Source organism: Mauremys mutica, chromosome 15 (genome assembly GCF_020497125.1).
Source record: "Mauremys mutica isolate MM-2020 ecotype Southern chromosome 15, ASM2049712v1, whole genome shotgun sequence".
Lineage (NCBI taxonomy): Eukaryota > Metazoa > Chordata > Testudines > Geoemydidae > Mauremys > Mauremys mutica.
In genome coordinates, this window is record NC_059086.1 from 38,284,869 (window position 1) to 38,312,304 (window position 27,436).

The 27,436-nt window shown below is 63.4% G+C and overlaps 2 protein-coding genes across 4 annotated transcripts; one reads left to right on the forward strand and one right to left on the reverse strand.

Moving 5' to 3' along the window:
* Positions 1-206: 206 nt before the first annotated feature.
* Positions 207-11,324, reverse strand: IKBKG (inhibitor of nuclear factor kappa B kinase regulatory subunit gamma). 2 transcript variants are annotated; one of them, XM_044988053.1, is made up of 15 exons: positions 11,176-11,324; positions 9,811-10,014; positions 8,146-8,357; positions 7,827-7,910; positions 7,421-7,549; positions 4,257-4,321; positions 3,896-3,958; positions 3,514-3,637; positions 2,587-2,702; positions 2,266-2,418; positions 2,009-2,105; positions 1,738-1,887; positions 1,513-1,655; positions 1,181-1,242; positions 207-1,053 (listed from the first exon to the last, which is right to left on the reverse strand). In XM_044988053.1, exons 2-15 carry the CDS (start codon positions 9,992-9,994, stop codon positions 896-898), a joined length of 1,740 nt encoding a protein of 579 aa, XP_044843988.1. In that variant the 5' UTR covers positions 9,995-10,014; positions 11,176-11,324; the 3' UTR covers positions 207-895. The 2 variants fall into 2 exon arrangements, with proteins under 2 accessions (XP_044843988.1, XP_044843987.1); XM_044988052.1 differs by having other exon boundaries at positions 2,587-2,705.
* G6PD (glucose-6-phosphate dehydrogenase) lies at positions 11,275-26,856 on the forward strand. 2 transcript variants are annotated; one of them, XM_044988057.1, is made up of 13 exons: positions 11,275-11,347; positions 13,610-13,749; positions 18,024-18,061; positions 18,165-18,273; positions 18,494-18,711; positions 18,864-19,022; positions 19,218-19,343; positions 20,080-20,173; positions 20,562-20,748; positions 21,526-21,761; positions 21,946-22,022; positions 26,237-26,329; positions 26,666-26,856. In XM_044988057.1, the coding sequence occupies exons 2-13, from the start codon at positions 13,630-13,632 to the stop codon at positions 26,754-26,756; spliced, it is 1,548 nt and encodes a 515-aa protein (XP_044843992.1). In that variant the 5' UTR covers positions 11,275-11,347; positions 13,610-13,629; the 3' UTR covers positions 26,757-26,856. The 2 variants fall into 2 exon arrangements, with proteins under 2 accessions (XP_044843992.1, XP_044843991.1); XM_044988056.1 differs by lacking the exon at positions 11,275-11,347 and adding an exon at positions 12,166-12,225.
* The last annotated feature ends 580 nt before the right edge of the window (positions 26,857-27,436 follow it).

Sequence of the window (27,436 nt, forward strand, 5' to 3'; positions counted from 1 at the left end):
GTGTGTGTGTAGAACAGCTGCCCTTGCGATTAATCAACATTGAATTTTATTTGCCATCTTGTCTCCCCCCCCCTCCCTCCCCCAATTAGTGCCAGCTCTTGTGTTTTGGATATCTCTGTTATTCCATGGTAGAGGAAGGCAGACCTGGTGATTGTGTGAATCTAGCTTAGTGGATAAGCACTTTAACAAAAAGAAAATACCAGGTATTTAGAAAAGGGGAAGATTCTCCATGTTGTGGATGCTTTAGCAACACCAGGAAGGGGGCTTAATACAGCAATATCCATAAACACTCAACTCTCCTCCCTCTGCATTAAGTTTCAATAGAATTTACATTAAGGCAAGAGTCTGACTTTGGGGGCAGCACCCAGACCATAATGTTAAATAACCAGTGCACAGTGTAGAAGGAAAGCAGAGATGCTGTGACAGCCTGAAACTGAGCAGGGGAATCTGTCTTCACCACACACTGCAAATGCTGCAGGGTTAGCAATAAGGTGCTTAAAAGGGAGATGAACAGTGAAATGTTCCTTCCACCCCTCTTTGCCCCTCCCCCAGGTGCTGCCCAGCTTGAAGGGGTTTCCATTATATACAGGGTTTAAAGTTTGGTTCAGTAGCTTTCAGCACCCCTGCTCCCCACCACTAATCTGTCAATCTCTACAGATTGTCAAATCCCTGAATTAGCAGATCAGGTACATTCAGTTTCACGTAAGGCAGAGACAATGGTGCAGACCCCCATCCTCCCCCATGGTACCCACTGTCCATTCCAACTGGCCAAGACAGCTGTGAACCCAGTTTGCAGCATTGTGTCGCAGAACAGCAAGTGCCATGGGGGGAAAGCAAAGAGTGGAGCAGGCCAGGCACCCCCCCTCGCACCCAGCCTCCTCCTCCTTCATGGGCATCACTTGATACAGTCCATCACATGGATCTGCAGGGTATCCATGTCCGGAGCTTGGTACTGGCACTTGGGACAGCAGAAATCTGGCTGCTCCTCGTGGATACTTCGCCTGCGCCCTGCAGCTGGCAGGGGTTGGAAAGGTACTGGAGCCATGTTGTAAACTAGGGGGAGAGAGAAAGTTACTGTCCCGACAATTGGCACCTTCCCACACAAGTGCCCACTCCTCTGATGCCCCCTACAGGCCTGGGCCATGAGCATTCCCCACCTGGGGAGAGTTTCAAGACTCACCTGGTTGGGGTACAGGTGGGCGCCCCTCCGAATGGCGGTTCCTCATCTCCTCCATCAGAGTCCTTTGCAAAACAGCAAGAGGTTGGGGGGGAGGGGGGTCAAAGCAGAACTTCAGCATCCCTTTCCTCCCCTGGTGAGCATTAGAGTGGGGCTCAAACCCCCATGGGATGCAGGGCAGAGGGCATGGCTGGGGCTGGTCACCAGCATCTCATGCTGGCTCTCCACAGCAGCCATCTGCAGATTCATCTAGCAAGACAGAAAGCTGCACTAAGCTGACCCCCGCACAGGGCCCACAGACCAAGGGGCAGGTGTTTGACAAAGAGAAAGCTCACCAGGTGGCTCCATTAGCATCTGCCTTCAGCTTGTCGTAGTCCCGCCGTAGCTGCTCAAACTGCTCCTTCAGATCCTCACGCTGCTCATGCAGCTTCTCCCGGGCCTCGCGCTCCGCTAGGAAATCCGCCTTGTAGATATCGGCCTGCAGGGGAGGCACCAGCGACCCTGCCCTTCAGCAACCGCACGCACATGCACGGTTAACCCCCCAGCCCCCCTGCACCCACCTGGGCCTTCAGCACAGGGATGGTCTCCAGCATAGCCTTGTGCTGCTCCATGTCCTCCTTCAGCTTGTCAATCAGCTCCTGCTTGGCTACCAGTGCCTCCTCAGCCTGCTGCAGCTGCTGCTGCAGCTCCTCCAGGTGCAGCTCCATGCCCTGGAGTGGGGGAGAGGCCCATAGAACACTGAGCAGCAGGGAACACAGGGGGCAGGGCTGGACCCAGCCATGGAAGCCAGCCAAGCAGCCCCGCTCCCCCCCAAACCAGCTCTAAACCCACCTGGCTTCTCTTCTCGCTCTCTAGGCTGGATTTCACGTGCCCATCGTAATCCTGAAAGAGCTGGTGATAGGCTGCCTGCAGCTGGGCCAGCTTCCTCCTGAGGGATAATTGTGAGGTTAGAGGCAGCTCCCCACCCCCCTCTGCTCCCATGCTGCCCCAACTCTCCTTCCCACTCATCTCCGTGGCACACTCCCCCTGCCCCCCAGACAAACAGACGCTCCTCTGCTCCATGGTCCCCGTTCCCAACGCTCACTCACTTCTCCTCAGTGGCGCCCTGTCTCTCCACCCGCAGCGCCGTCTCCAGGTTCTGGGCCTGCATGCGCAGCTGGTCCATCTGCACGCTGTGCTGCTTGTGCAGCGCCTCAGCCTCCCGCTCCAGCCTGCAGCACCGCTCGGCAGCAGCCTGTGCTCTGCCACACCAGGCAGGGGAGAGATGCCAACGTTAGCAGGGGTCTCAGTCCCACATGCCCCCTAGATGGCTATGGCCTGCATCCGACTTCCAACATCAGTGGCTGCAGCCAAACAAACCTGCCACCAGCCCCAGCTCAGTGGGGAAATTCACGGGTGCACACACTCACTTCTCCTCCAGATCCCGTTTCTCCAGTATACAGGCCTCCAGCCGGCTCTGGCTCTCCTTTAACTCCCCCAGCAGTGAGGTCACCTGGGCTTTCACTGAGGCACTGTCCTCCGTCAGCTGCTGCAGGGAGGGAAGGGATCACACCTTAGCCCAGGCCACACCACCTGGGGGACCTAGATCCAGAGAGAGGGTGAGGCTGCCGCAGGCTGGGATGGAGCCCCCACCCTTTCCCACTTCCCTGACTCCTTGGAGGAGGGGCTGATGTCAGATGTGTTTGCACATGTGGGTGGGTGACGAAGCGAGAATATCTTGAAAATGTTTGACCGATATGCATGGCAGTGACTTACTGGACTAGAGATCGCTACCCAGTGGGGGCAGAAGGGTTAAAAAGCTGCTCCTGGGTCTGAGCAGGGAACATGAGGTGGGGGGGGGCATCACATCTAGGGGTTGCTGGAGAACTGGCTGCAAGTCACCCATGTCAATGGGAGCCCAAGGACTGAACAATTAACACCTAACAGCAGCAAACTCCAGCAGGCAGAGCCTGGGGACTCAGGAGGTTCTGCAGGAAAGACAATGGGGCTGGGTTAATAGCAGGTCTCACCATTGGCTTCTCTCTGCTAACCGAAGGGCGTCCAAAGCTGCACCCAAGTGACTAAACCCAGCTCTGTTTGGAGAACGCCTGGCTGCCGGGCGTAACTGGCTGGGGTGTATGGGTCCCTGCAGAGTGTAAAAGTCTCTCCCAGGAGTCTGTCTCGGAGGGCCAGAGCCTGGGGTCTCTGTGATGCAATAAAGCTGCCCTGGCCTCCCCTGATGGAAGAGGGGGACCCCTTGGGGGCAGGGGCCATGCTTACGGGGTTCCTCTGGGGGGCTGTTTAAAGGCTGGGGCCTAGCAGCCATCCTGTGGGGCCGTGACTTGGGCTGCACTTACCTCCAGCTGTTTCCTCAGGGCCTGAAGCTGCTGCTCAGCCTGCTGCTCAGCCTCCTGTGCCCTGGTTCCCAGCTTGGCCATCTCCTCCCGCACCAATGCCAGCTGCTGCTTCAGCCCCACTCTCCTGCCAGAAAACCCGCACAGTGAGCAGGTGATGGATCAGCACCCAGAGGCCCCCACGCTGAGTGTCCTGCATTCCCCTCCCACCCACCATCAACCCCCACGGAGTGTCCCCCACTGACCCACTCCATCCCCCAAGTGCTGAGAGCACCCTGCATCCCACCTCCCCTCATGCCCACAGCCCCCTGCATCAGCCCCTAACCCACACACAGGCACCAGCGCCGTCCCCAGTGGTACAAGTCCGAGCCAGGAAGCAACTTACTCCTCCTCTGTCTCCTTCAGCCTCCTCTGCAGCAGCTCGGCTGCATCCCGCCTGCTGCTGGGTCTGAAAGGACATGCGGGGCAGTGAGGGGCTCGGATCTGCCGGGTGCCCAAGGGGGCTGGTGCTCTCTGCTCCCCTCAATCACAGCCCCCCTGCCACACACTAATCAGTCATTCCTGCCACGAAGGACCTGGCCCATGGTGTGCACACAGGATTCCTGTTGTTCCCTCTGCAGAACCTGCCCCCTCTTTCCCCCACAATGGGGAAGGGACACCCAGCCTGGGGGACAAGGGGGGCTGGGCACCTGCGGGGGTCTCCCAGCCTCATTGTATCACCCCTCCAGTGCACAAGCTGCTCTTACCCGCTGTCCCCGCCGCCCTGCAGGGCCTCCTGCTCCACCGGCCTCTCCAGCTGGACCCCATTCTCCTGTGAACGACACTGGCACTACTGAGCCACAGCTACCACCAGAACCAGCCCAACTCCCACTGCCTCCTGGGAAAAGGTCCCAGGCTGAGTAGGGCCAGCCTGACACCACCAGGAGCCCAGGTCTCCCTGCCCAGCACAGGGCACCCCAAGAAAGGGGTCCCATTCCCCGTCCCAGGAACAGGGCTCACCCCATTTCTCCCAGCACCTCTATGGCTGGGGCCCTCAAACATCCCTATGACCCCCCCAGAACCCTTGATTCTGTGAGGACGTGGGATTTTTTGATGCCTCGCTGTGCCTCAGTTCCCCCCACATACTTTGAATTGCTACCCAGTTGGGGGTGGGGGGGTGTCAAGTTTTCTCTGGGGCTGCGCAGGACGAGGTGGTAGGAATGGTTCAGTAAGGAACCCGCTGAAAGCGACCCAGATCAATGCAGCGCCTAAGAACACAGAAACCCCCCATGGCCGGAACACTGACACATAGCATCCCACCACACAGAGGAAGGATGTCCCCCCAGCTCGCCCCCTCTTCAGGGAATCTGAGCAGAGAGCAGCTGGAGAACAAGGTACTGGGATGTGGCTGGCAGGGGATAAAGTGCTGGTGTGCAGAGTCTGGCAGCTCTCATCTGGGGCTGAGAAGGGGCACAGACAGAACCTGAAGTGAGGCCCACTCCAGCGTGGCTGGCGAATTGTTCTGTCCTGGTTTGATGGACTATGTCTTAACCTTTGTTTTTCTGTGTGAAGGTAAGGAGGCCCCGCGTTGGGTTACAGGTGACTAATGAACACAGCTTTGTTCTGCAAATCCTGCCTGGGCACATTAGTCCCTGCACAGCGTGAGAGTCTCTGACCAGGAGTGTCTCTGCTGGGCAGAGCTCACAGCGTGAATCAGGCATCCTGGAGCTCCAAGGCTCAGCCTTGGAGGCGATGAGGCTGCAGAGCCTGCCTCTGCCAGGGGTGGGGGTGGGGGGTCTGGCACGCTGAAGGGGTTCCTCCATGGAGCAGACATCCTGCTAATTGGCAGGGTATACAGGGGGCATTACAGAGATGCCCCGAGTCTGGCATTCACATTCTAGTTCACCAAAGAGCCTCCTGTCCAGTGTTCAGTGAAAGCCTGTGTCACACTGGTCATCACAAGCTTTGTGAACGGCACATGTGGCTAGCACAGATGATTGTGACATTGCACTCCATATGATTCTATGAAAATATGCTAATGAGTGTGAATATAATGTAACTGGAATATGCTTCATGCAAAAGGTCTCATGTAAGTATCACTACAAAGCTTATAACCTATTGAGTGTGGTCATCCTATTTGTATAAATGTGTCATTCTTGTATATGAAACTAGAAATATGGGCTCTTGATGGCTCCCATTAACCAGGACAATTGGTTGTAAATGGCTCTGTTTTCTTGCAAGTCTTCCTGTATACCTATGTGCTGGCAAGTGGGCAATAAAGGCCTGGTCTACATCGGGGGGGCGCGAGCTAAGTCCGTCTAAGTTACGCAACTTCAGCTACAAAAATAGTGTAGCTGATGTCGACGTACTCAGAGCTACTTACCGCGGTGTCTTCACTGCGGTAGGTCGACTGCTGACGCACCCCCGTCGACTCCGCCTATGCTTCTCACTCTGCTGGAGTACCAGAGTCAACGGGAGAGTGCTCGGCGGTCGATTTATCGTGTCTTCACTAGTCACGATAAATCGACCCCCGCTGGATCGATCACTCTGGAGGTAAGTGTAGAGTCTTACAGTGACATGTGATCCTGTCACCTGGCACTGGAATCCATCTTTAACCTGGTGCTTTTCCATTCAGAAGGGGGGTGGGAACCCAGAGAGGGACAAAGGATTCCTGCCTTGTGCAAAAGGTATACAAGGGGGTGGAACAGAACAAAGGGGGCTGCAGTCATGAGAAATCCCCTAGCTACCACCTGAGCTGGAACAAGGGCTGTAACACGGGAAAGGATTGGGCCCAGACTAGAAAGGAGACTAGTCTGTGAAAGAAGCTTCCTGCAACATCTCTGCGGGTGAGGTTCCATCTGTAACCAGTTTCTTACCGTATTAGGCTTAGACTTGCGTGTTTGTTTTATTTTGCTTGGTAATTTACTTTGTTCGATCTGTTATTACTTGGAACCATTTAAATCCTAGTTTTTATATTTAATAAAGTCACCTATTTATTAACCCAGAGTAAGTGAATCATACCTGGGGAAGCAAACAGCTGTGCATACAGTGGAGTCGCACCATAGGCGCATTTAACTTACACGATTTTAACCATATGCACTCGGCAAAGCAAAACAAAAAAAAGAGAAAAATAACAATTTAAATACGGTACCTGTAGTGCAGGTGATTCCGCCCGCCATTCCACTCAATGAGCGTTTGACCATACACGATTTTCGCCTTAAGCGCTGACTTTAGAACCTAACCCCCGCATAAGATGTGACTCCCCTGTACCTCTATCAGTGTTATGAAGGGCAGATAATTTATGAGTTTACCTTGTATAAGCTTTATACAGAGTAAAACAGATTTATTTTGTGATTTGGATCCCACTGGGAACTGGGTATCTGGGTGCTGGAGACAGGAGCACTTCTTAAGCTGTTTTCAGTTAAGTCTGCAGCTTTTGGGGGACATGGTTCAGACCTGGGTCTGTGTTTGCAGCAGGCTAGCATGTCTGGCTCAACAAGGCAGGGCACTGAAGTCCCAAGCTGCCAGGGAAAATGGGCTCAGAGGCAGTCTTGGCACATCAGGTGGCAGTCCCAAGGGGGTTTCTGTCATCTGTATCCATGTTGGGCAATGATGTTTTTAAGGCCTCATTTTAAAGCAAGGGTGGGCACTGGGGGTTCCTTTGGGAACAGCTGGTCTGATAATTCTGGGAGCATCCAGTGGATCAGGGGCTGGGCACTCAGGGGGATGCTGGGTCATTGCTAGCCTGCGTGTGATGAGGAGAGGCCTGGTGCTGCCCGTGGCCGAAGCCAGCAGGGAGCTGAACCCTGGCTGGTCCAGACAAGGCTCCCTTGCGTTAAGGGCAGGTGGGAGCGAGGTGCCCTGTGACCCTGGGGAGAGATGGGGGCATTACAGGTAACATTCATATCACCCTCCCCAACCAGTCCCTTACCTTGACCCTCACACCAGCCTCTCCTGGGGGCTGCACCTGCTGCTGGATCTGGGCCTGCAGGGCCCGGTTGGCCTCCTGGAGCTGCTCCAGCTGCTCCTTCAGCAGCTGCAGGGTCTCTGGGCCAGGGGCCTGGGGGAACGGGGAGAGTGAGGGACAGACACCACAGGCTGCTCTCCCCCCCACCCCCCAAGCCAGCGCTCCCACCCCACCCCCTGCTGTGAGAGGCCAGGGCTGGAGTAGCCAGGAGCTCCTCCTAGGCCAGAGGGCCCCCGATGGGCCTTTTTCCTTCTACTCTCTCACTAGCACAGCAAAAAAGGGACTTTTGGAGGTGGGGTATTCTGTTCCTCAGGGAATTGGGAGCTGGGTTAGAGGAGATTTCCCCGCCCCCCAGACAGGTGTGTCTCACCATCAGAGGCTCAGCCAACTCCTGGGTCAGGGTCATAGTGTCTGCCTCCTCTGGCTCAGGGATCTCCTTCTCCAAGGCGCTCGGCTGGGAAGTTGCAAAAGAGTCAGTCATCTGAGAAGAGGCAGCTGTCCTGACCTACCTCCCGACACCCCATGGCCGTGCTGCAGAAAGGAACTGGGCCAGGGGAACCGCGCAGAGCTCAGTGCCCAGGTGAGACCCCCTCCTGGGCTTGGTGTTGGGGGAAGATGGCACAGAATGCCCCTGCAAACCCCCTTTCCCCTTGGGGGTGGGGGGGGGGTGTAGGAAGCTCTCCTGATACCTGCTGCCTTCCCTTGAGCTGCTCCACCTCCCAGAGGGCCTGCTCCAGTTGGCACTTCATCTCGGTCCGCTCAGCATTCAGCTTCTCCACCACATCCCGGGCCTCCCGGAAACGGAGCATCAGGAACTCCTTCTCCTCACGCTGTGTGGCCTGGAAGCGCAGGAACTCCTGGTAGCGCTGCCGCAGCATCTGGTTACTCTGCCGAATGGCCTCTGCCTCAGGGACAGTGAGAGTGTTAGCCTGGTGCTGGCTGAGTTCCTACCCTCCCCCTATGAGGGGCACACCACTTACCGGCTCTCCGTCCCCATCCGTCTCTCTGGAACCAAGGGGGAAGTTTGGTAATGTGTATGATGCCCATGCGTGCCTCAGTTTCCCTCTGCGCATCACATTGCTGTGTGTGGCATGAATAGGTCACTCAAGGACTGGCTGAAACCCACGCACGGCAGTGGAGGATGCAGAAAGACAACGGGAGCCCCGATGGGCAGAACGCGCCAGGTCACATCTGGCAACAACCCAGTAGGAGGAGGTTTTCTCCCACCCCTAAGCCCATTGCTTCTTGTCCTGTCCTCAGAGGTCCAGGAGAATAAGTTTTCTCCCTCTTATTCTCTATCCCCTTCTTAATGATTCCTAACATTCTGTTTGCTTTTTTGACTGCCGCTGAACACTGAGTGGACATCTTCAGAGAACTATCCACGATGACTCCAAGATCTTTTTCCTGATTAGTTGTAGCTAAATTAGCCCCCATCATATTGTATGTATAGTTGGGATTATTTTTTCCAATGTGCATTACTTTACATTTATCCACATTAAATTTCATTTGCCATTTTGTCGCCCAATCTCTTAGATCTTTTTGAAGTTCTTCACCGTCTGCTTTGGTCTTAACTATCTTGAGCAGTTTAGTATCATCTGCAAACTTTGCCACCTCACTTTTTACCCCTTTCTCCAGATCATTTATGAATAAGTTGAATAGGATTGGTCCTAGGACTGACCCTTGGGGAACACCACTAGTGACCCCTCTACATTCTGAAAATTTACCATTAATTCCTACCCTTTGTTCCCTGTCTTTTAACCAGCTCCCCATCCATGAAAGGATCTTCCCTCTTATCCCATGACAACTTAATTTACATAAGAGCCTTTGGTGAGGGACCTTGTCAAAGGCTTTCTGGAAACCTAAGTACACTATGTCCACTGGATCCCCCTTGTCCACATGTTTGTTGACCCCTTCAAAGAACTCTAGAGATTAGTAAAACATGATTTCCCTTTACAGAAACCATGTTGACTTTTGCCCAACAATTTATGTTCTTCTAGATGTCCGACAATTTTATTCTTTACGATTGTTTCAACTAATTTGCCCGGTACTGACGTTAGACTTACTGGTCTGTAATTGCCTCGAAGGCCACGGGCCTGCCCCTGTAAACTGTGGGGGTGCTTGGGGCCCAGCCCATGGAGGGGGTGACTCCCAAGGGACTAGTTACAGGCTAGGTCATAGACCAGACCCCGTGGATCCATGACGTTGTCACCCACTCCCCCACAGGGAGCAGGGACTAGCCATAGCGCAGCACGTCTCAGCCCTCGACCCGCCCCGGCAAGCAGGGACCAACCACATCGCAGCACCCCAGCCCCCAGTCGGGAGATGAGGCCTCCGGGGGCCCAGCTCTTCCTCACCCTTCAGGTCCTGGTTCTCGGCCAGGAAGCGCTGCAATGCCTCGTGCCCAGCCAGGTCAGAGGGCAGCTGCCAGGCCGCCACCTTGCCCAGGGATGAGTCCTCGCCCAGGGCTCCGCAGTCGCCACCTGGGCCCCCGCTTGGCTGCACCATCTCGCAGCTCCGGCGCTGCCGGGTCCCGTTCATTCAGCCTGGCAGGTCCCGGCCTGCGGAGAGAGATTGAGGAGGATGAGACCCCGGGGCGTCAGCCAGGTGGTCCCGGAAACCTGAGCCCCTTACGCGGCGCTGGTGGGGGGCGGGGGAGCTCGGACACCCGGGCCCCTTACGCGGCGCTGGTGGGGGGCGGGGGAGCTCGGACACCCGGGCCCCTTACGCGGCGCTGGTGGGGGGCGGGGGAGCTCGGACACCCGGGCCCCTTACGCGGCGCTGGTGGGGGGCGGGGGAGCTCGGACACCCGGGCCCCTTACGCGGCGCTGGTGGGGGGCGGGGGAGCTCGGACACCCGGGCCCCTTACGCGGCGCTGGGGGGGGGGGGGGGAGCTGGGACACCCGGGCCCCTTACGCGGCGCTGGGGGGGGGCGGGGGAGCTCGGACACCCGGGCCCCTTACGCGGCGCTGGGGGGGGGCGGGGGAGCTCGGACACCCGGGCCCCTTACGCGGCGCTGGGGGGGGGCGGGGGAGCTCGGACACCCGGGCCCCTTACGCGGCGCTGGGGGGGGGCGGGGGAGCTCGGACACCCGGGCCCCAAACGCGGCGCTGGGGGGGGGCGGGGGAGCTCGGACACCCGGGCCCCTTACGCGGCGCTGGGGGGGGGCGGGGGAGCTCGGACACCCGGGCCCCTTACGCGGCGCTGGGGGGGGGCGGGGGAGCTCGGACACCCGGGCCCCTTACGCGGCGCTGGGGGGGGGCGGGGGAGCACGGACCCCCGGGCCCCATACGCGGCGCTGGGGGGGGGCGGGGGAGCTCGGACACCCGGGCCCCTTACGCGGCGCTGGGGGGGGGCGGTGGAGCTCGGACACCCGGGCCCCTTACGCGGCGCTGGGGGGGGGCGGGGGAGCTCGGACACCCGGGCCCCTTACGCGGCGCAGGGGGGGGGGGGAGCTCGGACACCCGGGCCCCTTACGCGGCGCTGGGGGGGGGGGGCGGTGGAGCTCGGACACCTGGGTCCCTTACGCGGCGCTGGGGGGGGGGGGCGGTGGAGCTCGGACACCTGGGTCCCTTACGCGGCGCTGGGGTGGGGGGAGCTCGGACACCTGGGCCCCTTACGCGGCGCTGGGGGGGGGAGCTCGGACACCTGGGCCCCTTACGCGGCGCTGGGCGGGGGGGGGAGCTCGGACACCTGGGCCCCTCGGCCAGAAGTCCTAGTACCTGGTCTCGCCCCGCCCGGCTCCTACTTCCCCTTCTCCCTTCCGGGATCGCGTCTCCGTCCCACTCCCCACGGAAGTGCTGCCAAAGGACCCGGAAGCAGAAGGGACGATCGGCGGCAGGGACAGACCCCATTGGAAACCTGTCCGGCGCGGCACCGCTTCCGCCTCGCTAGGTGTCGTGGCGGGGCCAGGGCGAGGCCGCCGATTGGCCGGGCGGGCAGGGGGCGGGGCCGGGATGGGGAGCCGGGGGGGCGGGGCCGGGATGAGGAGCCGGGGAGGCAGGGGGCGGGGCCGGGATGGGGAGCCGGGGAGGCACGGGGCGGGGCCGGGATGGGGAGCCGGGGCGGCAGGGGGCGGGGCCGGGCGGCGGAGCCGGGGAGGCAGCGGGCGGGGCCGGGCTGGCGAGCCGGGGAGGCAGGGGGCGGGGCCGGGGCTGGGTCAGGGGGCGGGGCCGGGATGGGGAGCCGGGGAGGCAGGGGCCGGGACCGGGGCCGGGAGGGGGAGCCGGGGGGCGGGGCCGGGGCGGGGGCCGGGTGCGCGGCCGGGAGGGGGAGCCGGGGGGGCGGGGAGGGGCTGGGTCACGGGGCGGGGCCGGGATGGGGAGCCGGGGGGGCGGGGCCGGGATGAGGAGCCGGGGAGGCAGGGGGCGGGGCCGGGATGGGGAGCCGGGGAGGCAGGGGGCGGGGCCGGGATGGGGAGCCGGGGAGGCGGGGGGAGGGGCCGGGATGGGGAGCCGGGGAGGCAGGGGGCGGCGCCGGGGCTTGGTCAGGGGGCGGGGCCGGGATGGGGAGCCGGGGAGGCAGGGGGCGGGGCCGGGATGGGGAGCCGGGGAGGCAGGGGGCGGGGCCGGGATGGGGAGCCGGGGAGGCAGGGGGCGGGGCCGGGATGGGGAGCCGGGGAGGCAGGGGGCGGGGCCGGGGCTTGGTCAGGGGGCGGGGCCGGGATGGGGAGCCGGGGGGCGGGGCCGGGGCTGGGTCAGGGGGCGGGGCCGGGATGGGGAGCCGGGCGAGCGTTGGGCCGGCGGCAGAGCGGGAGCGAGACCCGGGGACCGGTAGGAAGTGGGCGGGGGCGGCGCCGGGGGATTAGGAGGCGGGGAACGGGGGGAGGTGGGGGCATGTGGGAGCTGGGGGTGGGGACTTGGGGGCATGTGGGGGGCGGGGAACGGGAGGCAGGTGGGAGCTGGGGGGCGGGGAACGGGGGAGGTGGGGGCATGTGGGAGCTGGGGGGGCGGGGAACGGGGGAGGTGGGGGCATGTGGGAGCTGGGGGGTGGGGACTTGGGGGCATGTGGGGGGCGGGGAACGGGAGGCATGTGGGAGCTGGGGGGCGGGGAACGGGGGGAGGTGGGTGCATATGGGAGCCGCCGGGGGGTGGGGAACGGGGGGAGCTGGGAGCTGGGGGCGGGGACTTGGGGGCATGTGGTGGGCGGGGAACGGGGGAGGTGGGAGCTGGGTGGCAGGGAACGGGGGGAGGTGCGGGGAGGTGGGAGTTGGGGGGCAGGGACCGGACGGCATGTGGGGGGCGGGGAATGGGAGGCAGGTGGGAGCTGGTGGGCGGGGAACGGGGGGAGGTGGGGGCATGTGGGAGCTGGGGGCGAGGACTTGGGGGCATGTGGGGGGTGAGGAACGGGAGGCATGTGGGAGCTGGGGGGCGGGGAACGGGGGGAGGTGGGGGCATATGGGAGCCAGCGGGGAATGGGGGGAGCTGGGAGCTGGGGGCGGGGACTTGGGGGCATGTGGTGGGCGGGGAATGGGGGGAGGTGGGAGCTGGGGGGCAGGGACCGGAGGGCATGTGGGGGGTGGGGAACGGGAGGCAGGTGGGAGCTGGGGGGTGGGGAACTGGGGGAGGTGGGGGGCATGTGGGAGCTGGGGGGCGGGGAACGGGAGGAGGTGGGAGCTGGGGGGCAGGGAACAGGGGGAGGTGGGAGCATGTGGGAGCCGGGGGACTCTGGGGATGGGGAGGTCAGGTGCAAGGGGGGCAGGGAGTAGTGGGAGGGGTCAGGAGTTAGAGGGCACTGGTGGGTAGGAATGGGGGGAGCAGGGGGGCACTGGGAGGGCAGGAGGGGGCTGGAGGGTGAGCAGCAAGTGGGTGTGATTAGCTGGGGGGGCTGGAGCTAGGTGTCACTGGGGAGAGAGACTGCAGGGGGTTCTAGCGTCTGGGGCTGTGCTTGCGGCAGGACCCAACAGTGACCCCTCCCCCTGCACCTATCCTGGGATTTCTCTTCACACCCCCACCAGGCCTCATTTTCCCCCCACCCCACCCCCCGCCATGGGGCTCCTCTGCCCTGCAGCTCAGTATCTGCCCATCCTGTTGGACAAGCAGAGACCTGTTGCCCTGCTCCCCGGGGTGCTGGCTGGGGGAGCCACAACAGGCCAGCTCTCCCAGGGGCGGGGAGTCCAGCTCACACAAACCGGCCTGGTCTCTCTCTTGCTCTTAGGAAGCAGCAATTCAAGCACCATGACTCTTCAGCGGGAGCTGAGCCGCTCGCAGGTGTGCGGGATGATGCGTGAGGAGCTGTGCCAGGGCAAGGACTTCCTGCAGTCCGACACCCACATCTTCATCATCATGGGGGCCTCGGTGAGTACCCATAGCCCAGCCTGGAGTCATCCAAGCAGGTGCCCCATGCCGGCGCCTTCTCCTGGAGCGCCTGGCTCATGCAGCCTCCAGCCTTAACCCAAGTCACCAGTGCTGGGGTCTGCATGCAGTCAGCGCTGAGAGGGGACAAGGAGCTCCCTGTAGGTCTCTCTGGAGCACTGAGTGAGGGGATGGATCTGGGCAGCGGGCCTCAGGGATGGACCCAGATCCCCCTCAAAGGGCTCTGTGTTTCCATGGGCTGGGACCCTGAAATCCCGCTGGCCCATGGCTCTGGGGGCTGTGGCAAGAATGATCTTCCCCTGGAGAGACAGCAGGCCTGAAGCACCACATGGCTGCAGGTCTCCAGCCTCCCTTGGGGCTACTCAGGTCCTGCCGCATGGGGCTCGAAGGAGAGGGCAGGGATTGTACCAGCTGAGATAATTAGTGCTGATGGCTGCAGCCAGGCTGCCCGGCACCAGGCACTGAGTGACTCAACTTCCTGCACCGCGTTGTGTAACACAGACAGCGATTACACTCAGTGTGTAACCTGGCTCCAGCAGCAGCAGCTTTGGGGGTGGGGAGCTAATCCCTGTAGGCACAGATTGGGTTTAGCTGTGTGCCTTGCCATGGGGAAACCCGAGGCCTGGGTGCATTGCTGGTGCTGGCTGTGGTGATGACAGTGCGGGGGGCAGGCCGTGGCTTGGCCAAACCCCCCTTGTCTTGATCCTGTGAGCAGTAGCAGGATTTCAGCAAGCAAATGTGTGTGACTGAGATCGTCTCGGTGCCCTCAAATTCACCCAACACCCCAAATTTGCCCTGACACTCCCAGATGCCCCCAAAATGCCTCACCCCACAGTCATCCTTTAGGCCCCTGAAACCACCCCAGCCTCCCCACACTCACCCCATTGCTCCCCTAATTCGCTGAAACTGCTCCAGTTCCCTCTCCAGGGCCTTCAGTTTAACAATTTTCTACCTCGCTTTCTGGTTCCCTCTGCTCTCAGAGGGGCCGTGATGGTGACATGCACGCTGTGGGATCTGTGGTGTTAGCACAAGGGGAAGTGCTGGGCGCTGCTGAGTCACTGTGCACAGAGGAGAGTGAGGCTGTTCTGGCCCCGGTGCTGGTGGTGGATGGGCTTTGTCCTTGTGCAGCAAGTGGTGTACGGTCCCATGGATGTGGCTATCGCTCTAAGTCCTGGCCCAGATGAGCCCCAGGTAGCTCTTACCTCCATGGAGCTAGGTACGGTCAATGCTACACTGCTTATCCTTGCTAGCTTCATAGAAGTAACTCTCACTTAGCTCATGGCAGCATGCGACATCTAGTCTAACACGTGTGTGTCCCGGGCCAGAGACTCTCACCCACTTCGGCCCCTGGTTAGCCAGTACCTTGTGTGTGGCTCCAGCATCTTCCAGCAAGGGAGCCCGGCTGGACTGGGAGGCAGCAGAGACGGAGAAGCCATCACTTCACTCGGGAGTTTGTTCCAATGGCTAATCACCCCCACAGGTGCCCTATTGCTGGACTGAATTTCTCCAGCTTCGGCTTCCCTTTCCCGGGGCTGGGGCTGCCTTTCTCCTCAGTGCTGGAATCAGTCTTCCCTTTGAAATGCTCAACAGATGGAGCCCTTTAGGGCTCTTGCATTTTTCTCCAGCCTTTTTAAAATGTGGCCACCAGAACTGGACGCAATATCCCAAGGCCGTGTCCGGTGATAAAATCCCCTCCCTGCTTCTGCTCACGGCTGCCCTGTTGATACACCCCAGGATCCCACAAACCCCTTTGGCCACAACGTGGCCCTGAGAGCTTGGGTTATTCACTAAGCCCTCTAGGTCCTTCTCAGATTCACGGCTTTCCAGAGACTGCTCCCGTGCAGTGGGCTCCTTGTTCCTAGGTGTGTAATGCACACCTCTCTTTGCAGAGATTGGGGCCGGGAGGGACATCACACGCACTCCCCCCGCCCTACCCCGAGTGGGAGCAGGGTCCCTGTTATGCTACATGCTGTATGGACACACAGTCCCTATGCTGTAGTGGGGAAAGAGCGATTCGGTGACTAGTCCAAGGTCATACAGGGCAATTGAACCCAGGAGCCTGGCTCCCATTCCCCCAGCTTTGTGTATAGTGGGTTAACCCCAAGTTAGTGGAGCCGATGCCCTCTGTAGCCCCTCTCACATCAGGGAATCACGGGTAGGAGCTAGGTGTCCCCATGCTATGAGCCAGGCCAGGGCCAGCTGTGTGGGGGCGCTGCCCCTGCCATCCCTTGGGGTCTCTGCGGGTCAGGCAGGGATGGCCCAAGCTGAATCCCTGGCACCTGCCCCTCCACAGCAGAGGGAGGGAAGAGAAAGCCGGCTTATCTATCACAAACACTGATAAGGAGTTTCCTTGGCTTCCTGTTCATTTCCCCAGGGCTTTGCGTGGGGAAATGGGCCAGGTTCTGGAGGAGCTGAAATCTGGGACACAGGATGAGCAGAAGGTGGTGTCTGGCTCCAGGGCAGGGCGGGTGGCAAACACAAATGTCCTTGCTGTTGTGTGTTGGGGAGGGGAGCTGTGGACCTGCTGGTTCAGCTGGCCTGGACACCTGGGTCTCGCTGGCTCATTTTCACCCCTAGCTGACCAGGGCCCTGCCGAGCCATTTCCTGGCCTGGGACTGACATCCCTGCTGTGTGTGTGTTTGTGTGTATGTACACTGACTTGCTCCAAGCTCCGACACCTTCCGCCTGGGGCACTGCCCCTGCTGAGCCCCTGCTGAGCCATTTCCTGGCCTGGGACTGACATCCCTGCTGTGTGTGTGTTTGTGTGTATGTACACTGACTTGCTCCAAGCTCCGACACCTTCCGCCTGGGGCACTGCCCCTGCTGAGTCCCTGCTGAGCCATTTCCTGGCCTGGGACTGACATCCCTGCTGTGTGTGTGTGTATGTACACTGACTTGCTCCAAGCTCCGACACCTTCCGCCTGGGGCACTGCCCCTGCCGAGTCATGCAGGGGAGGACGGCTGTGACTCACAGCGTTGGTTTGTCCCCATCTCCCTCTCTCTGAATCAGTTTGCATTGAATTCGGCTGGTGGGTGCAGCCACCATGGGATAAGAGCAACACTAGGTCAGGCTGGGAGCCAGCTCCCGCCTCCCGGTGCAAACTTACACAGCCCTCCGCCAGGCTGGGCCTAGCTGAATAGGAGGAGCTAAGCCGGGGGTGGGATGGGAGGTGGTGACTGCAGCCAGCAGAGAAGCCCTCAGAGCTAGACCCTTGGGGAATTAATCGACCCACCTAGTGTGATCCTCCCTGCTCCGACCCCCGTGTCTAACTCACCCCTTAGGTCCCGCTGTGTCTGCACCCTGCTCCCCCGTGTCCGACCCTCTCCAGAACTCCTGCTGCATCCGCACCCACCTCCCTGTCCCCCCGCCCCGTGTCTAATCCACCCCATAGGTTTCGCTGTGTCTGCACCCACCTCCCTGCCCCCTGTGTCTGACCCTCCCCAGAGCAGCATCCCCAAACCCCCAGGGTGAGACAGACAGACGGGGATCCATCCCCACACATAACATGTGGCCCCATCGGGGGGACATCCCTGCCAGCGCAGACAGGTGTTTGCTTGCACTGGCTGCGGCAGACAATGAGCCCGTGTTGTCAGCCTGCATGCACAGACTTCATGGTCAGCCGGAGATCGAATGGGACTGTCTGTGTGGCTCAGTCCGGGGAGTCGCCCTGTAACCCCTGCACTGAGTCGGTAACCGTTCTCTCCATTGCCCCTTGCACCAAGAACAGCCTTTCTTTTGGGTGCTGAGCCTCCATGATTCAGCAACTCCCTGTTACTTGCAACCCAATCAGCCTGATCTGCCCCTCCCCTCCCTCCCCACACCCCAAGAGCAAACAGCACCCATGCCCAGGATGTGGGGCCTGGCACAGAGCCCACAAGTACGCCTGCCTGCCTGCTTGCAGCACTATGGCAGCTTAGCTCAGCTCCTCCCTCCCACAGAGCCACACCCCACTCTGGGTAAAGGCCCAAGCGGCAAAGAAGGGCCGTGTGAGGGTATGGGTAGACCTGGGGGGACTGTGTCCTGCAGAGAGGGGTGGGGAATTGGATATGGGGCCTTTCCCCTGTAGGGGGCGCTGGCTCTGATCTGGCTCCAGAGCAGGGACTGCCTGGCTCAGGGGGGTAGGGAATGGGGCACGGGGCCTTTCCCCTCTAGGGGGCACCAGCTCCCATCCAGCCCCGGGGCAGGGAGGTGGGAATGGGGCACAGAGCCTTTCCCTGCCTGTTTGCTGCTATGACCTCCCCTTTGTCTGTTCCAGGGCGACTTGGCCAAGAAGAAGATCTACCCGACTATCTGGTAAATCCCTCTTCCCGCCCACCCCCGCAGGCCGGGGCTGTGTGGTGGTGACCCGGCGCCTTGGGGGTCTGGCGTTGGGTGACCCCACTGACCTCTCTTCCAGGTGGCTCTTCCGGGATGGCCTCCTGCCCGACGACACGTACGTGGTGGGCTACGCCCGCTCCCAGCTCACGGTGGCCGACATCCGCAAGCAGAGCCAGCCCCACTTCAAGGTGCAGCCCCTCAGCCTGCGCACCAGCCCCTCCAGAACAGGGGAGGGCCTGGGGTCCCCAGCCCTGGGGGGGGTCTGGGGTACAGCTCCCCTGAATAGTGGGGGGCAGGGCCTTTATCCCTGGGATTGGGTGGGGGGTGTGGCTGGGTGTCCCCCGGTGCCTTAGCTGACTGGGGGGGCCGTGTCCCTCAGCTGATGGCAGCCGCGTCCCCTCCCCCCAGGTGGAGCCAGATGAGCAGAAGAAGCTGGAGGAGTTCTTTGCCCGGAACAGCTATGTGTCGGGAACCTACGACCACAGCACCTCCTTCCGGCAGCTGAACGCCCACCTGGACGCACTGCACAATGGGGACAAGGCCAACCGGCTCTTCTACCTGGCACTGCCGCCTAGTGTCTACGAGCACGTCACCCGCAACATCAAGGAGTGCTGCATGGGCCACGGGTGAGAGATGGGGGTGGGGCAGGGTCTAAGAGTTCAGAGCACAGGCCTGGGGTGTGAGAGATCCCCATGGGATGGGGGAGAGTTGTGGGGGCTCCAAGGTTCCTCTCTAATTGCAGCCACGTTTTACACCGTCTGCTCTCCCCTCCCCTCAGTGGCTGGAACCGTATCATCGTGGAGAAGCCATTTGGGAAGGACCTGGAGAGCTCCAACAAACTGTCCAATCACATTGCGTCGCTCTTCCGGGAGGACCAGATCTACCGCATTGACCACTACCTGGGCAAGGAGATGGTGCAGAACCTCATGGTGCTGAGGTGGGGCTGGCTGGGAGATGGGGCAGAGCCGGGGGGGAGCATGGCTGGGCCCTTTCTCAAGGGAAAAGCTGGGCAGGTGGCGGGGGAGCGTTAAGGGCCCCTCGCCATCTGTCAGGGTGAGACACCCCACCCACCCCCAAAGCCTGCCAGCATGGTAGCTCCCCCCCTCAGACAGGCTCTGCGTCTCCCTGGCAGGTTTGGGAACAGAATCTTCGGCCCTGTGTGGAACCGGGACAACGTGGCCTGCGTCATCCTGACCTTCAAGGAGCCGTTTGGCACGGAGGGGCGAGGCGGCTACTTCGATGAGTTCGGGATCATCCGGTGAGCAGGGCAGGGGACCCCTGCCCCTGGTGTGGGGGCGGCAGGCAGAGCGGTGCTGGCTTGGCCGCTGGAGGGGTGGGTAGAGATGGTACCGGCTGGGGAGAGTGAGGGGATACCCGGGCCGGCTGGCACTGACCCCCTCCTCCTGCTGGGAGGGAGGGATCCAGGGCAGAGGCTCTCAACCTTTCCAGATAACTGTATCCCTTTCAGGAGTCTGATGTGTCTCACGTACCCCAAGTTTTACCTCATTAAAAAACCACTTGTTTTCAAAGTCCGACATAAAACTACAAACATGGCACAGCACAGGATTACTGGGAAATTGCTGACGTTCTCATTGTTACCACAGAATTATAAAATAAATCCATTGGAATATAAATATTGTACTTTAGTTTGTACTGAAGTTGCTAGTGCTTTTTATGTAGCCTGTTGTGAAACTAGGCAAATCTCTAGATGTATTGATGTACCCCCTGGAAGACCTCTGAGTACCCTCAGAGGCACACGTACCCCTGGTTGAGAACCACTGATCCCGGGCAGTGGGGGTGGATGGAGGAGAGGTGGGATCATCCTGGGGGGCTGGAGGGGAGCCGTGCCAGGGGGGAGATTCCCACGCTGACCCCTCCCCCTGCTGGGAGGGAAGGATCCAGGGTATTGGGGGTGGATGGAGAAGACAGGGGATTGTGCTGTGTGGCCGGATGGGGCAGTGATTCCTGCACTGACTCCTCTCCCCTCCCGGCAGCGATGTGATGCAGAACCACCTACTGCAGATGCTTTGCCTGGTGGCCATGGAAAAACCGGCTTCCACCGACTCAGACGACGTGCGGGATGAGAAGGTGGGTCGCTGCACAGGGACCAAGCACCCCAGGCCCTGGCCCAGGGGACATCCCCTTTGGCATGGAGTGCTGGGACCCAGGGCAGGGCCTGTGCCAGGAGATGTCCTGCCCCCACCCCCTCCAGCTCTGTGCTTAGCTGCTCCTGTCCTACTGGATTGGGTCGAGATGGCCTCTTGTGGACCCGAGCTGCCACTGCATGTGTCTGAACCGGACTAGCTACTTCTCTGGTGCGATGGCGCTGACCCTGTGCTCCCCAGTCCTTCTGCTGTCACTCTCCGAGCCCCATTACCCTGGACTCTTCCCCTTCCCCTGCTGCTCGACAAGCAGCCCAGCGCCCTCCCTGGCCCCCGTGGTGATGCTGGGGCCTAAGCCATCTGTCCCGCTGCAGGTGAAGGTGCTGAAGTGCATCTCGGAGTTGCAGCTGGGCAATGTGGTGCTGGGCCAGTATGTGGGGAACCCTGATGGGGTGGGCGAGGCCCGGAAGAGCTACCTGGATGACCCCACTGTCCCCACTGGCTCCAACACGGCCACCTTCACTACCGCTGTGCTGTACGTGGACAACGAGAGATGGGACGGTGAGCGAGTGTCGTAGGGGGGTGACCAGCAGGGGGTGAGCCAGTGCCATGTGGGGGTGAGCGAGTGCCGGGGGGTAAGGGACTGGGGGTGAGCCAGTGCCGTGGGGGGATGACCAGCGGGGGGGTGAGTGAGCGCACAGGAGGGGGGAATGAGTGAGCACCGTGGGGGGGTAAGGGACTGGGGGTGAGCCAGTGCTGTGGGGGGGTGACCAGCGGGGGGTGACCCAGTGCCGGGGGGTAAGGGACTGGGGGTGAGCCAGTGCTGTGGGGGGGTGACCAGCGGGGGGTGAGCCAGTGCCGGGGGGTAAGGGACTGGGGGTGAGCCAGTGCCGGGGGGGGGGTGAGCGAGCCCACAGGAGGGGAGGGGAGCGAATGCTTGGGGGAGGGGGTCAGTGCCGTGGGGGGATGAGTGCCATGGGGGGTGACCGGCGGGGGGGTGAGCGAGCGCTGTGGGAGGCATGAATGAGCGTCTGAGGGTCAGTGTTGTAGGGGGATAGGGGGCGAGCACTGTGGGGGGGGTGAGCGAGTGCCTGGGGGCCAATGCCGTGGGGAGGATGGGACGTGGGGGTGCTCCTGGGAAAGAACAGGACGGGATGGGGTGGCCCCGGGCGGGACAGTCCTGAATGGGACAGGAAATATCTGATGTCCTCCCCTCTCCCGCGGTGTTACATGCTGGGGAGTGTCTCTCTCTCCTACACATCCCGTCCCTGCCCCATGTCTGCTGTCGTGCTATTGGGGTGGGGGGCCCTAGCTCTGTCTCTAACCTGTCCTCCCCAGGCGTCCCGTTTGTGCTGCGCTGTGGTAAGGCCCTGAACGAGCGCAAGGCCGAGGTGCGGCTGCAGTTCCGGGACGTGCCGGGCGACATCTTCCAGCGGCAGTGCAAGCGCAATGAGCTGGTGATCCGGGTGCAGCCCAACGAGGCCGTCTACACCAAGATGATGACCAAGAAACCTGGCATGTTCTTTGACCCCGAGGAGTCGGAGCTGGACCTGACCTACGGCAACCGCTACAAGGTGCCGCCCCAGAGCTTCCCCCCACACACACCACCCCCCCACAGCCCCCTCTTCCCTCCACCTCCACTGCCCGAGGAGTGAGAGCTGGACCTGACCTATGGTTGCCAAACCAGCCCCCCTCCGCCCCCCCCATCCCAGCCGCCTCTTCCCAACACATCCCCAGTTCACGTCTCCATCTCCCCAGGATGTGAAGCTGCCGGATGCCTATGAGCGACTCATCCTGGATGTCTTCTGTGGCAACCAGATGCACTTTGTGCGCAGGTGGGTGCTGGGCCTATCCGTCCCTGATCCCCCAACCCTGAGGGCCCCAAGCGTCTGGGTGCTGGGCTCGATCCCGGTCCTGATCCGTGTCCCCGGGGCAGCCGGGTGCTGGGGCTGGATCCATGCAGACCAGGGTGGGTGGATGCTGGCACCTGGGACCATGCGGGAGCAGGTGGGTGCTGGTGCCTGGGGAGCAGCTGGGCAGGGCGGGGCTGGCTGGGTGGGTGCTGGGGCTGGGCTGGTTGGATGCTGGGTGGGTGCTGGGGGCTGGGGAGCAGCTGGGCGGGGCTGGCTGGGTGGGGGCTGGGGCTGGGCAGGGCGGAGCAGGTGGGTGCTGGTGCCTGAGGACCATGGGCAAGTGGCTGGGGCTGGACAGAGGTGAGCAGGTGGGTGCTGGCACCTGGGACCATGGGGGAGCAGCTGGTCTGGGCAGGGCAGCTGGGTGTTGGCACCTGGGGACTGTGGGAGAGCGGCCTGATCTGGGCAGGGCGGGGCGGGTGGATGCTGGTGCCTGGGGAGCAGCTGGGTCTGGGCAGAGCGGGGCTGGGGGATGCTCGTGCCTGGGAACCGTGTGGGAGTGTCTGGGGCTGGGCAGGGCTGGGTGGATGCTGGTGCCTGGGGAGCAGCTGGGGCTGGGCAGGGTGGGGCGGGTGGATGCTGGGGCTGGGCAGGGCGGGGCTGGGGGATGCTGGTGCCTGGGGAGCAGCTGGGGCTGGGTTGGGTGGGTGGGTGCTGGGGCTGGGCAGGGCGGGGCGGGTGGATGCTCATGCCTGGGAACCATGTGGGAGTGTCTGGGTCTGGGCAGGGCTGGGTGGATGCTGGTGCCTGGGGAGCAGCTGGGGCTGGGCAGAGCGGGGCTGGGGGATGCTCGTGCCTGGGAACCATGTGGGAGTGTCTGGGGCAGGGCAGGGCTGGGTGGATGCTGGTGCCTGGGGAGCAGCTGGGTCTGGGCAGGGCTGGGTGGATGCTGGTGCCTGGGGAGCAGCTGGGGCTGGGCGGGGTGGGTGGGTGCTGGGTCTGGGCAGGGCGGGGCGGGTGGATGGTGGTGCCTGGGGAGCGGTGGGGCTGGGTGGGTGCTGGGGCTGGGCAGGGCGGAGCAGGTGGGTGCTTGTGCCTGAGGACCATGGGCAAGTGGCTGGGTCTGGACAGAGGTGAGCAGGTGGGTGCTGGCACCTGGGACCATGGGGGAGCAGCTGGTCTGGGCAGGGCAGCTGGGTGTTGCCACCTGGAGACTGTGGGAGAGCGGCCTGATCTGGGCAGGGCGGGGCGGGTGGATGCTGGTGCCTGGGGAGCAGCTGGGGCTGGGCAGAGCGGGGCTGGGGGATGCTCGTGCCTGGGAACCATGTGGGAGTGTCTGGGGCTGGGCAGGGCTGGGTGGATGCTGGTGCCTGGGGAGCAGCTGGGGCTGGGCAGAGCGGGGCTGGGGGATGCTCGTGCCTGGGAACCATGTAGGAGTGTCTGGGTCTGGGCAGGGCTGGGTGGATGCTGGTGCCTGGGGAGCAGCTGGGGCTGGGCAGAGCGGGGCTGGGGGATGCTCGTGCCTGGGAACCATGTGGGAGTGTCTGGGGCTGGGCAGGGCTGGGTGGATGCTGGTGCCTGGGGAGCAGCTGGGGCTGGGCAGGGTGGGGCGGGTGGATGCTGGGGCAGGGCAGGGCGGGTGGATGGTGGTGCCTGGGGAGCGGTGGGAGTGTCTGGGTCTGGGCAGGGCGGGGCTGGGTGGGTGCTGGTGCCTGGGAACCATGTGGGAGTGTCTGGGGCAGGGCAGGGCGGGTGGATGCTGGTGCCTGGGGAGCGGCGGGGCTGGGTGGGTGCTGGGGCTGGGCAGGGCGGGGCTGGGTGGGTGCTGGTGCCTGGGGAGCAGCTGGGCAGGGCGGGGCTGGCTGGGTGGGTGCTGGGGCTGGGCAGGGCGGAGCAGGTGGGTGCTTGTGCCTGAGGACCATGGGCAAGTGGCTGGGTCTGGACAGAGGTGAGCAGGTGGATGCTGGCACCTGGGACCATGGGGGAGCAGCTGGTCTGGGCAGGGCAGCTGGGTGTTGCCACCTGGAGACTGTGGGAGAGCGGCCTGATCTGGGCAGGGCGGGGCGGGTGGATGCTGGTGCCTGGGGAGCAGCTGGGTCTGGGTAGAGTGGGGCTGGGGGATGCTCGTGCCTGGGAACCATGTGGGAGTGTCTGGGGCTGGGCAGGGCTGGGTGGATACTGGTGCCTGGGGAGCAGCTGGGTCTGGGCAGGGCAGGGCGGGTGGACGCTGGTGCCGGGGGAGGAGCTGGGGCTGGGGGATGCTCGTGCCTGGGAACCATGTGGGAGTGTCTGGGGCTGGGCAGGGCTGGGTGGATGCTGGTGCCTGGGGAGCAGCTGGGTCTGGGCAGGGTGGGGCGGGTGGGTGCTGGGTCTGGGCAGAGCGGGGCTGGGGGATGCTCGTGCCTGGGAACCATGTGGGAGTGTCTGGGGCAGGGCAGGGCTGGGTGGATGCTGGTGCCTGGGGAGCAGCTGGGGCTGGGCGGGGTGGGTGGGTGCTGGGGCTGGGCGGGGCTGGCTGGGTGGGTGCTGGGGCTGGGTAGGGCGGGGCTGGGTGGGTGCTGGGGCTGGGCAGGGCGGGGTTGGCTGGGTGGGTGCTGGGGCTGGGCAGGGCGGGGTTGGCTGGGTGGGTGCTGGGGCTGGGGCAGGGCGGGGCTGGCTGGGTGGGTGCTGGGGCTGGGCGGGCCTGGCTGGGTGGGTGCTGGGGCTGGGTAGGGCGGGGCGGGTGGATGGTGGTGCCTGGGGAGCGGTGGGGCTGGGTGGGTGCTGGGGCTGGGCAGGGCGGGGCTGGGTGGGTGCTGGTGCCTGGGGAGCAGCTGGGCAGGGCGGGGCTGGCTGGGTGGGTGCTGGGGCTGGGTAGGGCGGGGCTGGGTGGGTGCTGGGGCTGGGCAGGGCGGGGCTGGCTGGGTGCTGGTGCGTGGGGAGCAGCTGGGCAGGGCGGGGTGGGTGCTGGGGCTGGGCGTGGCTGGGTGGGTGCTGGTGCCTGGGGAGTGGCCTGGTCTGGGCAGAGCGGGCTGGGTGGGTGCTGGGGCTGGGCAGGGCGGGGCTGGGTGGGTGCTGGTGCCTGGGGAGTGGCCTGGTCTGGGCAGAGCGGGCTGGGTGGGTGCTGGGGCTGGGTAGGGCGGGGCTGGGTGGGTGCTGGTGCCTGGGGAGCAGCTGGGCGGGGGTGGGTGCTGGGGCTGGGCGTGGCTGGCTGGGTGGGTGCTGGGGCTGGGCGGGGCTGGCTGGGTGGGTGCTGGGGCTGGGCGGGGCTCGCTGGGTGTGTGCTGGGGCTGGGCAGGGCGGGGCTGGCTGGGTGGGTGCTGGGGCTGGGAAGGGCGGGGCTGGGTGGGTGCTGGGGCTGGGCGGGGCTGGCTGGGTGGGTGCTGGGGCTGGGCGGGGCTGGCTGGGTGGGTGCTGGGGCAGGGCGGGGCTGGGTGGGTGCTGGTGCCTGGGGAGCAGCTGGGCAGGGCGGGGCTGGCTGGGTGGGTGCTGGGGCTGGGTAGGGCGGGGCTGGGTGGGTGCTGGGGCTGGGCAGGGCGGGGCTGGGTGGGTGCTGGTGCCTGGGGAGCAGCTGGGCAGGGCGGGGCTGGGTGGGTGCTGGGGCTGGGCGTGGCTGGGTGGGTGCTGGTGCCTGGGGAGTGGCCTGGTCTGGGCAGAGCGGGCTGGGTGGGTGCTGGGGCTGGGCAGGGCGGGGCTGGGTGGGTGCTGGGGCTGGGCAGGGCGGGGCTGGCTGGGTGGGTGCTGGGGCTGGGTAGGGCGGGGCTGGGTGGGTGCTGGGGCTTGTGTGGCTGGCTGGGTGGGTGCTGGGGCTGGGCGGGGCTGGCTGGGTGGGTGCTGGGGCAGGGCGGGGCTGGGTGGGTGCTGGTACCTGGGGAGCAGCTGGGCAGGGCGGGGCTGGCTGGGTGGGTGCTGGTGCCTGGGGAGTGGCCTGGTCTGGGCAGAGCGGGCTGGGTGGGTGCTGGGGCTGGGCAGAGCGGGCTGGGTGGGTGCTGGGGCTGGGCAGGGCGGGGCTGGGTGGGTGCTGGCCCCCATCCCAGTGTGGGACAGACCCTCCCTTTAGCATGGGATTGCCGCCTCCTGTCCAGCACTCACAGGTCGCGTCCACCTGCTCAGCATGTGACACTGGCTGTCACCGCCCCCCCATGTTGTCCCCCGCCCCCTCCCCGGTTGCCATTGCGGGTGGCACAGACACTGATGCTGCTCCCCTCACCCCCCAGTGACGAGCTGCGTGAAGCCTGGCGCATTTTCACTCCACTGCTGCACAAGATCGAGTCTGAGAGGATCAAACCAATCCCGTACTGCTACGGCAGGTGAGGCCCCAGGGCACTGTGCTGGACTCGCGGGCAGCAGGCACGGCGGGCACTGGGTAGGGGGGGCTGGGAGCTGTGGGGCCAGCAGGAGCCCTAACCCTGGCCAGAGAAGAGGGAGAGATGCTGTGGGGCCTGGCCGGGCACGAGCCTGACTTAGATAGGAGTTAAGCTGCCAGAAAGGCGAGTGTCTGGCTGGAGCTGCGGAGGAAGGAGGTGAATGATTGGGGAGATGGTGGGGGGAGCTGCCCTGCCCCACCTCCCGTAAGGACCCTGTGTCCCACACTTTTCAGTAGGGCTGCCTGTGGGTGCTAACCTGGGGGTGTTGCTCTTTTCCAGCCGGGGCCCACCCGAAGCAGACGAGCTGATGAAGAGAGTCGGGTTCCAGTACGAGGGCACTTACCGCTGGGTGAATCCGCACAAGCTCTGAGCTGGGGGCCAGCTGCTGCCTCCCCAAAGCAACCCTGCTTCTCACCCTGGGGGGGTCTGTCTGGTCTGCTCGCTGCTCCCCCCCTCCAGGGGCACCTGGGGTGGGGAGGGAAGGGGAGAGTTGGGTATGCGTGGGGAGGCCAGCAGAGAAGGGCAGGGTTGGGGGAGCTGGGGACGGGGTGGGGAGGCCAGCAGAGAAGGGCAGGGGATGGGCCAGCTGGGGACGGGGTGGGGGGGACTAGCAGAGAAGGGCAGGGGAGGGGATAGCTGGGGACGGGGTGGGGGGGACTGGCAGAGAAGGGCAGGGGATGGGAGAGCTGGGGACGGGGTGGGGGGGCTGGCAGAGAAGGGCAGGGTTGGGGGAGCTGGGGACGGGGTGGGGGGGACTGGCAGAGAAGGGCAGGGTTGGGGGAGCTGGGGACGGGGTGGGGGGGACTGGCAGAGAAGGGCAGGGTTGGGGGAGCTGGGGACGGGGTGGGGGGGACTGGCAGAGAAGGGCAGGGGATGGGAGAGCTGGGGACGGGGTGGGGAGGCCAGCAGAGAAGGGCAGGGTTGGGGGAGCTGGGGACGGGGTGGGGGGGCAAGCAGAGAAGGGCAGGGTTGGGGGAGCTGGGGACGGGGTGGGGGGACTGGCAGAGAAGGGCAGGGGATGGGGGAGCTGGGGACGGGGTGGGGGGACTG